The sequence below is a fragment of the Lissotriton vulgaris genome, chromosome 12, assembly GCF_964263255.1.
Source record: "Lissotriton vulgaris chromosome 12, aLisVul1.2, whole genome shotgun sequence".
NCBI lineage: Eukaryota > Metazoa > Chordata > Amphibia > Caudata > Salamandridae > Lissotriton > Lissotriton vulgaris.
The window spans coordinates 730,557,711-730,571,030 of record NC_141700.1 but is presented as its reverse complement, the minus strand read 5'-3'; the positions used below and the strand labels follow the sequence as shown (position 1 = coordinate 730,571,030).

Below are 13,320 nucleotides of genomic sequence, written 5' to 3'. Positions count from 1 at the left end.
GGGCAAAAAGTATTGGGATAAATCCCCATAACGGTAATATTTCACATGAAGGACAAACTGTCATGAATCAAACTGCAACTTTTGTTGATTGGCACATGCCCAAACTAAATTCAGTTACATAAAGTAACATAGATTAGTGCAAAAATAGCAAAATAAATAATTTAGCTATAAATATATAATATATGTAAAATATATAAAAAATACACGGCATGTCCTAAAAACCGGCCTAAAATCCAATTCTTTATATATAAAAGAATAATTAAAATCAATACTGTTAAGATGTACACAATATCTAGTTGAATATTAAATGTAAAAACAGTCAACCAACATCTCATCCAGTGGCCATCACGCAATGATTCAACCAGAAAAATACATTATGTATATGCCCAGTTTTGCAGCTTTGCATCCTATATTATGACACCAGAATAAATAAGTGAAAAAATAAAGCGCAACTAGTGTCTCGATGTGTGAAGTAAAAGGTAGGGTATGTGATCAATGAATTGCATCATCTTTAAAAACACCTACCAAATACTAGTTACTTTTTTTTGGTAACATTTCTTTTTATGTCCGATTAAAACTATGTTGAAACATAGATTTAAAAAATACAAAGATTTGTGTTTGCGAATGGGATGTTTATCAAACTGATCCCAGTCTGCCATCCAAACACAGATAGTGGCGATTTTTTCAGTTATACAGATGGTTTAAACACAAAAAACAGATTCTTGCAGCAAAAATAGATGGTATTACATACATTTCATTTGCTTGCAAGATAGTGTTAAAAGATGACGGTAACACCATAAACCTCACAACATTCAGATTACTCAATGGAATGTTTAGGGAATTTTTACCCTGGAGACAGGTATAAAAATCTTCTGAGGCATTAAGTCCCTGAGGTGCTTTGCTATCCAACGTCAAGATGTATCTTGTTTCTAAAGCTCTAAGTGCAGCATCCCTATCACCTCCTCTTCTAAGGGGACCCGCTGAGTCAATGGCATAGTACTTCAGGAGAGCACTGTTGTTATTGTGGTGCTCCTTGAAGTGTCTAGCCACTGGATAAGAAGAATCCTTGGTATTGATAGCCCTCAAGTGTTGGAGTACACGTTTGTGGACCTGCAGTTTTGAGCTGCCCACATATCTTAAACCACACGGGCACTCCAACACATATACTGCAAATTCACTCTTGCAGGTTAGTTTTTTGTTGATTTTGCATGGGACTGCTGAGAAAGGGGTTAGATATTCCGTTCTGTTTACCCCATGTGAACAAGCTTTACATGTAGAGCATTTCCTGAAACCTCTACTGCTTGCCAGCCAATCCTTAGGTGGTTCAAGTTCTGGGCTAGATTTAACCAAAGCATCCTGTAAGGAATATGCCCTTCTGTAAGTAATTGCTGGCTTTCTCGGCATTAGTTCACCAATCACGGGATCACATCTCACCAGATCCCAATGTTTATTCACTATCTTTCTTAGTGCCCCATGTTGGCTATTGAATGACCATATTAGTCTGATAGGTTGCTGCGTGGACATAGGAGTTGAACACTGGGATTTTGTATGTAACAGTGCTGTTGCACGAGGAAGGGCATTAGCTTTACGTATGGCGGCCGTCAATGTGTTCTCGTTCTACCCTCTAGCCAGAAACCTTTGTTTACTGGCCTGTTGTGCTGCATTGCACTGTGCCTCGGTACTGCAAACCCTTCTGATCCTGAGCATTTCCCCATAAGGGATGCTCCTTATCAGATGCGGAGGATGGTGACTCTTGGCGTGCAATACAGTGTTCCCTGCAGTAGGTTTTCTAAATAATGCTGTTTCCAGGCAGCCATTGGTAATCTCAATTGAGACATCCAGGAAAGTTGCTTGGCATGCACTTATGTTAGAAGTAAATGCCAAATTGTAGTTGTTAATGTTTAACTTCTCAATGAAACGTTCTGCCTATGCTTGTGTACCATGCCAGATCAGAAATACATCGTCGATGTATCTATACCATCGTACGATATGATCTCTGCAAATTGCTGAGTGTTCACCATATATATATATATATATATATATACTAATTTAATAAAACTAGAAATAATTCATGCAAATAATCCATTTCACACAAGGTATTATGTTTAGGATTCAAGCTACGTAGTTGGAGATGTCCTTTCTCAGATGAACACTATCTTACATGTTCTCACTGGAACAGAGCATCCCACATGGACTCTAATTCAGAAGAGTCCAGGGTTTGTGTGAAACCAATGTTCCAGTAGGGCAGAGAGACTTTGAATGAACAAATCTAGACCCATGTTAGAAGACCTGAAACTGGAGAGTGGAAGATCATGTAGATTTTTCCTAGTAAATTATGAAGGAAAGTCTTCATTTTATTAAAGACATGGGGGCTATAGAAATTAACACAAGATTGGAAAGCAAAATAGGAGTCTCTGGTCTTGACATACAATTATGTACCTAGAGTCTAATTCAAACAGCTGAGACCCAACAGATGACACAGTAAGACCTTCAGATCCGGCAGAGAAGCGAGGGCCCTGCTTCAATCTCCACAGGTTATCAGAGCATGATCCCTGGGAAAGGATAGGGTCATGGTGAATTCTGTTTAAATCCAGAGGCAAGGAACCCTGTTGTGTAATTCAATACATTAGTGAGTGCTGCTTTAGCAAATATTTAGCCTACACGCTACTGTCTTCCCTAAGTGCAGGGTCCTGTCCTGAATGATTCCCCATCCACACCAGGATGTTTTTGACCCAGGTGATAGTACGGGAGTCATTCTACATCTTCAGATTGGATATGCTTGGCATCGGTCCCCAGTCATTACTAATCTTACTATTTCTGCATTTTACTATATTTAAAAGTGTTCTGTGGCAATAATCTCTTGAAGCCTGGATTCAGTAGGCCAGGTGAGGTTGTACAGGCTTTTTTCCAAAGCTCCAACCAACACCCAGAATCCTTCACAGCTCTTCTAGTCAGTTCAAGCCTCTACAGCATTCATAACAATACATCCAAAACAGAAAGCTCTTTACTCTAACACATAAAAACTAGAATGTTATCTCCAGATACTACATGCACATTACCCGAACATGGGGTCTCAGTGCTGACTTTTTTATGTCCTGTGGCTCAAATAGCAGAATTGGATTGTAAGTTCTCCTTTAGATCTTGTCAAAGATGTAGAAAGATGGTGCTCAAGTGTACCTGAATTCTGGATCTAGCACGGTAAACGTAGAAGGCCTGATTACAAGTTGCATGGTAATGGGTAACAGTAAAATCAAAGGTTTCCCATTACCGTGCGATAAACCCCCACCAGTTCAATGCAATGATGAGTAACAGCCCAAATGGGGAATTACCATTTGGGACCGATTTTAGTTTGCTTGTAAATCCATTCGGAATTCCAAGTTCCTTTACGTTTTAACACTTACATTAATCACCTGCTCGGAGCATAAAACTTTATATAAATAAACTACATTGAATGCACAATGAGAAAGTGAAAGAAAATGCAGTTGTATATCAGAATATTTTATACAGAAATATCATCTGACATAAATCTATTTCAGAAAAAGAAATTACTGCATGCAATGTCAAATTTCTAGATTTGATGAACGGTATTAAAACCATGTTTGCATATTTCTGATCAAAATTGGCAGACGAGCGATTCAAAATTGTGCTGAAAACCTAAAGGAAAGTAGTTTTTTTTGTATCTGTCCCGGAACGGATAAGTAAAGAACAATTTCCATCTTCCTCTCCTTCTGCACAAGTAATTGCTAAAGATATTATCATGATCCACAGCGAGATAAAAGCAAAATAGAGGTTTATTCTATTTCCATGCTTAGCCTACTCTCCCTTGCGTGAGTTAGTAATGAAGACCAAACATACCTCCTGCCCAGTGTGACACAAGTTTCAACATTGGTGAATGCCTGAGGGAGATCAATATCTGCAAAAGAGACTGAGGTCAGCCCAGAATACCAAGACCTTTGTCACAGGCTAGACCATATTGAAGTAAATTTCTTGTTGGGAGCGCCTCGTCGTGTTCCATATCGCGAGCCACAGCAAAGCAGGGCAAGTTTGTACTAGATCGTATATATAACTCAGTCCCAACTCTGTGGCACGTGAAGTGGGGTGAGGAAAGGGGAACAGATAAATGCTTGCGACGAAAGCCTTTTTCATCTGTCTGGATAGTGGATACCTCCCTAATGACCCAAAATCCCGCCCCATAAGTAGCAGCTGGTACACATTGCCTGGAATACATTTGTACATTGGAGTGAACGCTCAATCCCCTGGTGAGAATGGTAGACTAAAATATCCACAATTTATGATCTTGAGAAACCAGACACTTTCTAAAATCATTATGACTTGCCCTGGATTTGTCCCTGGTCACTCGGCAGCATGCAGTCTGCGAGTTTTCTTCATGTCTTTAGAACTGCTGCATCAAGAGGTGAGGGCGCTGCAGTCCTTTTTGAAGTAAAAGGCTTGTTACTCCCTGAAATGGGGCTACATGTGTGTGATGCTGCATAGAATGGGAATCGGTGTCCTAGATCACTGTTTGATATAACACGCGGTACTCGACAGGGATGCCCCTTATCCCCACTACTGTTCTCTTGGTGTGCACACTTCATTCAGCGAGGCATACAGTTTGAAGGGTGGTGTATTTTGCTGCCCTGCCATGCAGTGGATTTTGTGCTCTATGTGTGTGTTGCAAAACATGTGTTTAAAGACAACAGGGAAACATTTAACAAATTATCTGACGTTGTCGAGTGATTGATAACATTGCCTCTTTTCTTGGCTGAGCAAATTGCCCTTCTAAGAATGGTGATCCTACCAGACTCTTATAGCTGTTTACGAACATCCCCATCACTCCACCAGAGTGATGGGGATGAATCTAAAACACCTAATGATAAAGTTGGCATGGGCAGACAAGCAACACACAGTGGAATGAACAACATTGACCCTATCTGGTGAACTCCACATTCAGAACTTTGCTTCTGGGCACCTTCAGCGCACATCACACGCTTTTGGTTTCATTGGTCCACTGCTTTGTTGCTTCTTTGTTTTAACTCCACACCAATGATGGGGTCAGGGCAGACCTGAGGCACAAAACTAGCTGGCCAATAGATAGGTGAATATAGTCTCTTCTTCTCATGTGCAGACAGCTCTTCATAAGAGACCTAGAAACTTTTCAGGCAGACAAACAGCTGGCCTTTGTTTGTGCCCAGATAAACGTTATGTTGTTGAATAGCAGACATGGACTCGTTCATGTCTGATGTCTTATGTGATCAAATTACTCCTCAGCAGAGTTTCAAGCTATTTGGATTTTCAAGAATGCAACAAGTCTCAGATGTTCACATAGTGAATCTGATTTCATACACACGTCCCAGGAATACCAGGGTTGACGGCTTTTTGGAAAGAGCTATTCGGTGAGTTATACTTGATGACACAGCTGAAGATGGACCCTCACTCCGGATAGTGCCACTACGATATGCCTGAGATATCCTGCTCCCAAGTAGATACACAGCCTTGTGTTGGTTGCCAAGATTGGTAATGTGCTGGGAGACAGGCCCACAGCCTGAGGTCCTTGTGGGATTAAAGGCCTGTTTTTCTGCAATGGCTCATCACACACATATACATTTCTCCTCCCAACCTTCTGATGCCTAAAAGACATCTGGAATCTAGGAAACAAGACCTACATCGAAAAGAGGCGATCTCCTAAGCCCCGAACAATGATTGATGAACACCTGACCTATTCTATATGCTGCTTCAAGGAGCAGAAATGGTCGGGAGGGATCAATATCAAAGTCCTATACAAGTCAGGTATTAGACGTTCCCTAACAGGGGGAACACAATTCTCGATATTTTAGAACTATTTTATGTACAATGATCACATGCCTAGTCATCATCATGATTACTAATTTTATTTGTAGTAATCCGTACTTCAAAGCAGTCAATCTTTTTATATTTTTTTACATACTATTATTTATCAAATCAAATGCACATATATACATACATCTCTATTTCAACGAAATATCTATATACACATTTTTAAATACAAAAAACTGTCACAAGAAAGCAATTCTTTTTTCACCCAAAGAAAAACTACTAAGTCAAAGAGCGTGGCCCCCTATTCAATCAGGGGGTCCACTAAGAGGAAGTTGTGTACAAACACAATCGGTTCTACAAAGTTCTGAACCAGAATTCCAGATTGTGTTCAACCAAAAAGTTCAATCAAGTACAGAATATCAACGGACTCCTCTTGTCGAAAATGGCCTGTGGACGCGGACGCATTTCGGCCTCCAGGGATCTTGGCCTCCTCAGGATAAGGGTGAATAGAGAACCTACACATACACAGGAAAAGACCCACAAGGTATCGGGTCTATCTAATTCAAATACAAATGTCTCTGCGCCACCCCAGTGAACAGTAACTGCCACCAACACCAGAGGTGAGGACCAGTGGGAGCAATCAAAAACCATAGTGTCATTCAACCACTACATAGACCAGTGTTTCCACATATATAAGTGAATCAAACTACTACAAAGTCATGGACATGAGCCACCTTGAGCCCTTCGCAAAGGAACAAAAATAATAATAAATAATAAAATAAATAAAACCTAATCAATAACAGCCCACAACTCAAGCAACGCCAACTATGGTATCATGTGTGGACTAGATCCAAGCTACCCCTGCACAAGGCAAAGGCACCAACATCTGGAGAGTGAGGATGACCAGCTACTTACTACTCTTCCAATTGAAGCGTAGTCTCCAGAAACATCCAAGGACTAGATAACTTCCTATTAGAATTAAGAAGATTACAGTGACGGGGATTAATCAAGGAGCAGCTCTAGTAAACATGAAGTCAAGTCTTGCGATGGTTACTAAACCAAACCTACTCATACTTCGAGCAAGTCCACTCTCTTACCTGGTAAAACAGGGACAATCCTTCGTAAAAAGTCACTGATGGCCCCTTCCACAGTGGCCCACCGTCCTCTTAAATGGTTCTTGTGGTGTCCGCCAACTCTGTAAACACAGGGCACCAATATCAAAATATACACTATCGGTTGCCCTCACGGGACAAAGTAAGACTCTGTATCCTACTCTCAATTCAACGTGTTTCCATAGTTACCATACTCGCAGTTACCATATACCTGCGCATTCCGTAGTAAGTATGCTGGGCACGCATGTTACATAAAAAAACAATGGGAGAGCAAGGGAATTGTGGGGCGTCGGTAAGCATGAGCGAATTTTGCGGATCTCGCGTTTGCGGATTTGCGGATTCGCAATCCGCAAAATCCGCGAATTCCCGCGAATTTGCGGATTTTTTTTTTTTTGTGTTCGCCCGTGTTTTTGCCAGTTCGCGAGGGTTTTTACAATTTCGCAATTTGCGAACTTACCTGTCGGGTCGCAAGTTTTGCGAACTTGTTGTTTCTACGTGTCCAGCCTGTTTGGGACACTCTTCTTCATCACTGCCACTCTCTGTCACCACTGCCACTCTCTGACTACTCATGCCACCCTCTGGCCCACCCATGTCACCCTCTGTTTCATCACCACACCCTCTGGTTGTCCAGTGTACATTATTTTCGGCAAAGCAAAGCACACCTTCCCTGCCTCAAGTGACCTGAATTAATTTGGGGCTGATTAATGTGTCACAGAATATTTTTTTAGCTGGCACCTGCTTCCTTAGTGCGCCCTGATTAGTGATCTTTTGCACTTGCTAAGTGCTTTCATTGTTGCAAAATTAGTTACAACACCTGCCCTGCCCCAACTGACAATAATGAATTAGGGGCTGATTAATGGATTTTAACTTCCAGCCTGGCTCCTGCTTGTCTCCCTTAGCTGTAATTCAGGACCTTTGTGGCATATGTGTAACTATTCTGAGGTTCAGAGCAGGGTCACATAATAGTTTCAACTGGCAACTGAACTCTGGAGGGGCCCCTCAGGAAGCACTACAGGAAATGGCTACTAATGATGTGCCTGAACTTTTGAACCTGGTAAGTAGTTACTTTCAGTTTTGCTAAAATCGTATTTCTGCAATTTTGCACTTATTCGCGGGGCGCGAACTCACGCGAACAGTGCGAGCAGTGCGAGCAAAATCCGCTGCTCGCGGATTTGCGGATTTTGCGGGAAATTCGCAAATCTCGCGGATTGCGGATTTCCCGAAAATCCGCAAAATCCGCGAGCGGAACGGATTTTCCGCCCACACCTAGGCGTCGGTAACCCCAGTATAATGATGAGCTAAACAAGACTGGACGAGCCCACTATGTATGTATGGTACAATCACTAGTATGGTTAGTACATGGACTCATTACATTTGTTTAAAAGACCCCTCACATACCAACCTGGTTGGTGTCATTCATCACTGGGGTCCCAACCGGGTGGCCGAATGCCCCCTGGTTGTGCTACGACGCCTGATCACAGCGGAGCTGGTGTGTTGTGAATGTGTGATGTGACGTGAATTATACTTAAAAATATCTCGGAGAATCCTTGCCTGTAAACTTTGTTAGTGGCGGCTCAAGATATGGGTAAAAAATGTGTAGTGCAACTAAATGGGAACTATTATCCTTAGTTGACTATGTGAGTGGTCTACATGTTTCAGCCCGCGAAGGTATATGTTAGGGGCCTTCTTCAGGACTGGAGAGTTAGACTGGTGAGTGGCAAAGTGGAAAGTGCCATGTGAAAAAAAGTGAAGTGCCTACACACATGCTAAGGTGTGTGGTGTAAGTGTCAACATACTTACGGACACTTGAAAAAACACTATGTAAAGGTTATGGGCAGCTGTTCGAGGCTCGGAAGGGGTCTCATCCGATGTCCCAATTTGGTCTCGGCATGAAGCCAGTCTGTAAACCTGCTGTGGTGTCCTGCAGTACTGGCTGGTCACATGTCTGCATATAAATACCATTATCTAGCCTACTAGTAAATCAATAGTTGTGTATACCTTGTAATATTGAAATGTGTGTTAGATATTTCTATTAAATATGACTGCTGAAAGAGTACACTTTTTCCATGAAGACTGTTTGTTACCGCTCTGTAAAATCTGGTGTCTTCGCTTCTTTCTTGTGATACCTCGACGTCTGTCAGTAATGGGTAGTAGTCTATAGTAGTGCTTTATAAAAAAATAAAGTTGGAAAATGTATCCAGTTGGTAATGGATGAAACAGTGGCAGAAAATGAAGGTGGAAAGAGAACATAGTTGTTAGAATGAGACTTCTATGCATGACTAACGCTGGAGGGGACAGCACACAGACTTCACTTGTGTGTTAAAGGCCTCTGGGGGTTCTGGATGTTTCTGATGAGCTGTGGCAGTCTCTTTGATGCAGCCATACTGCTGCCTAATCCGTTCTCTTCTCCTCATTTGGCCCCCATTCTTTCCTGTGTTTTACTCTTTCCAGTCCTTCTCTGCCTCTACTTCTCTCACCCTTCTGCACTCTCACCCTCTTCCTTTGTGCCTTCTTTCTGCCTCGCTGTCATCTTGTTTCCTCCTGGACAGTTTTTCTATTTTCCTTTTGATCTCTCCCCGTTTGATTCCATGCTAGCTCCCCTTTTGGTGCCAAGACAGAGTTTAGGTAAATGAGTATAAAACTGTTGGTCTTGAGCGTATTCCAAATGCAAACTGTTTATATTCATCACTTGTAATTAGATGTTTATCTCTTTCTCTCCCAGGAAACGTTTGGATTTATTCCATTTATGCCCCAAATTATACAGACCCCACTGCTGCAAACTACTGCCACAAGGGGCTCTACCTCTATGCCTTCTGGATTACAAATTTGTTTTACATTTTCCTGGGACTGTTCCTCTTCATTGTCTGCGTTTTTCTGGGTGCGGGATGCTTCATCCACAGTTTCTTTAGAGGTCTCTGAGGAGAAATAGAGCTGAACCCTAACTCCTGATCGACATTTCTGTAGACCTGGTATTGTTGGGTGTCAGACCAGTGGACATCATCTAAAAATGTTTTACTGGTCTACTCCTTTTTCTGTCCCATCAGCAGCTCTTCTGGATCCAGGTTGTGCTGGGCAAAAGAAAACCCTATGGACCCAATGAACAAAGACCAAAAGGAGTCCATTAAAACCAACAGAAGCCAAATGTACGAGTATGAGGTTGACAAACTAAAGGTCACAAAGACCTGATCACTGGTCGTGTCATTGAATGTGTGTCATTTGAAGTCATTAAACACCAATATTTTCCAGTAAAAAGCCTAATGTAATCAACAGAGGAGCATGTTTGCATCCATCTGGAATTATCTTTATTGCATTCAAGGCCTCTTCCTGAAGAAGACCTGAAAAACCGCCTGGGTCTGATGCCCAAGAGGAAGTGGCCAACTTAGCTTACCCTTGACCTCCACCCTCCATCCGGCTTCCTGACAAAGGCAGCTGGAAGAGCTCCAGAAAGGGTGTACCCATACAGATCTTTGAGGAGAGCGTCATCCTGTTCTTGCACCCCGGACCTTTTTCTGCTACTCCAGTGAAGTCCCTCCCTGCATAGAATTTGCCACATCAACAGTGCACTGTTTCTGCATATAATATTCAATGGGGCTTGAACTGTAATATGGGGCTCTGAGTGAATTTTTGTGTGAAAATATGCCTGACAGTCAACTGTCTCTCTTCTTGTCCCTAACATTTGTTAAACCAACTTGTGCCAATTTAGCCTATGTTTTGAAATCGGGTGTACTTGGATATACTACTGTTGTTTTGACATTCTATCCACCGAATAGTGGATCGGACTTGACGAATTAGATGGCTGTTTGAAGAAATATGAGCTTTGCTATTGTATATGTTGTTTTGGGACGTTTTATCTGACCAAGATATATCCATTGGTGATGAATGTTCAGTGTGGATTCACGGTTTGAATGGACTCTTGAATGATTGATTGTATGAATGTGGTGTGTTAGGCTGTCCATGGAAAGTGTCACTATTTGGGCCAGGTGTGGTGTTTATATTTTGTTATGAAACCAGAATAGATTTTGATACTGATCCACTGCTTTTGAATATCAATAAGACAAGAATAAAATGTTGTCACAAAAATTGATTCATCTACTCCTTATTGTTTACACATGGTCTAGCCTGAGTGACTATTTATATAACGATTTAAACAGCGTTCATACAACTCAGATCGGCAGAGCTGCTTGTTAGATTGTATGATACCTCGATTTTCCCCTAGTGCTCTACCTCTATCTACCTCTATCGATCCAGGGGTTCCCCTCTTACCTAGTGGTTTTGCCCAAGAGGAATTGGCCAACTTAGCTTTACTTTGACCCCCCCTCCTGCTGGCTTCCTCCCAAAGGCAGCCGGAAGAGCTCCAGAAAGGGTATACCCATACAGCTCTTTGAGTAGAGCATCATCCTGTTCTTGCACCCTGGACCTTTTTCTGCTACTTCAGTGAGAAGTCCCTCCTTGCATAGAATTTGCCACTCCAACAGTGCACTGTTTATGCATATAATATTCAATGGGGCTTGAACTGTAATATGGGGTTCTGAGTGAATTTTTGTGTGAAAATATGCCTGACAGTCAACTTTAATTTAAACAAGCTATGCAAATGTCAACTGATCTGGCTTATAAATGAAAGTGCCTCTTATTCTTGCACTCACACATCCATTCATCCACCCACTGACTCATTCTTGCATTTATCCACTTGCACAACCAAGCAGCCCCAAAAAACTCAACAGCATATGCATGGCAGGCATATGCTTGCAGCAACAAATAAAATTAAACATAGCAGCAGATAACCATATCGCAACTGTATTGTACATAGTGTATCATTTTTGAAGAGTTAAGGCATGGCCACCATGTTTAGAACCAACACGCTGTCAATCTTGAAATGGTAAAAAATTAGTACACCGTGGACATTATCATTCCATTATAGTCACCTGATTTAGAGGCAGCGGGCGCACAAGATACAGCGCAGTGCAGATTAAATGAGCGGTAAGCAAGCAGCTTGTTAATGCTCTCTGGGGAACTCTGGAATGCTCTAAACAAAAGTGAGGGTGATAAATTATGGCAGCACATTCATTATAACAGAACTCTGATAATAGCCTCTGTGATTGTTCCAGGATTCATATTGTACATGGATTTAGATTCTAGCAAGGCTCTGATTTTGCCACCTTTCTTCAGTGCAGGTCAGAAAGAGGCATAAGAGTTTGTTCAAGTGATGGAATACCATGTGAGTCGGTGCACTTCCAAAAAGGTACATGATTAGTGGTATTCTTAAACTCCTATACAATCTTTACACTCTGAAAAAGACTGGAGAGTCAAGAGTAAAACCTTTTACAGGGAAGGAAAAGTAGGATGTGGGGAAAGTCAATTTGCAATCACTGAGCAGATTATTGGATGAGCAAATGTAAACTTGTTAATTTTCAAATGCAAAAGTGACCTTCATAAAATGTTGCTAGTATTGTGTAATTCCACACTTCCCAGTAGGAACTGTGCATTTGTTGGGCAACATAAAAGTACAGATGGTGCCAGACTAATTTGATGTTCCTCTGCAGGATAGTTCATCCTTGAGACCAACTTGCCCACAATGCCAACAGATGCACCCCTCAACCTAGACAGGTAGCAACAATTTTGGCAACCACAGAACATGACATCCCTGAACCACTCTCCGAGCTCCTGGTAACCGATCTAGAACCTTTTTGCTCAGTCACTACTGCTCTCTTTCTCTCAGAGATATATACTAAGAATACACAGTGGGGCATTTTCAATATTTATTGCACCATCGTGATTCTCGTGTATAATATATGTGCTGCTATGATCAATAGACAGCAGTAGATAAAAGTGATTAATAATGTAAGGACAGTGAACAGAATGGAAAGCTCCACCACCTTGCTAAGACAATGTAAAATATTGACGCACACAAAAACTATATATATATATATTCACTGAAAAAACCATAGGTTTCACACCAGTTAGTTAGCTGAACATTTTACTCATACAAAACCATTGAAATTCCCACGTTCTAGTTAGTTGGACTCACTATAACTCGCGCGCCCGCAATCCACTGCTGATGATGTCACATATTAAATCATTCATGACATCACTGATGACATCACTGATGACATCCTCCAGTGAATGTGTGTTTCTGTAAAGTTAAAATATGTTTTATATATTGAAGAATGAGTGGATGTATGAGTGTCTGGATGAAGGATTTAGTAGGTGTGTGACTGACTGTATGAGTTAGTGATTAAATGTGTCTTACTGAATGCATTGGTTAGGGACTAAACTGTCTAAATGTGTGCATCAGTATGTCTGTTGTTGTGTAAGCTGCTGCATGTGTTGATCAGTAGCTATATGAGTGGCTATATGGGTTATTGATTGATTGCCCAAGTATTTGTATGTGAGGGTGAGTGTGTGTTGGTGGCTGGGA

General features: G+C 41.5%; 1 protein-coding gene across 2 annotated transcripts in view; it reads left to right on the top strand.

The window, feature by feature from the left end:
• LOC147678411 (uncharacterized) overlaps positions 1 to 10,985 on the top strand; it is a 375,737-nt gene extending 364,752 nt beyond the window's left edge. For both annotated transcript variants that reach the window (XM_086946003.1, XM_086946002.1), the window contains exon 6: positions 9,628 to 10,985. In XM_086946003.1, the coding sequence (XP_086802129.1) occupies positions 9,628 to 9,824 (197 nt within the window). In that variant the 3' untranslated portion in view covers positions 9,825 to 10,985. The remainder of the gene's footprint in view (positions 1 to 9,627) is intronic.
• The last annotated feature ends 2,335 nt before the right edge of the window (positions 10,986 to 13,320 follow it).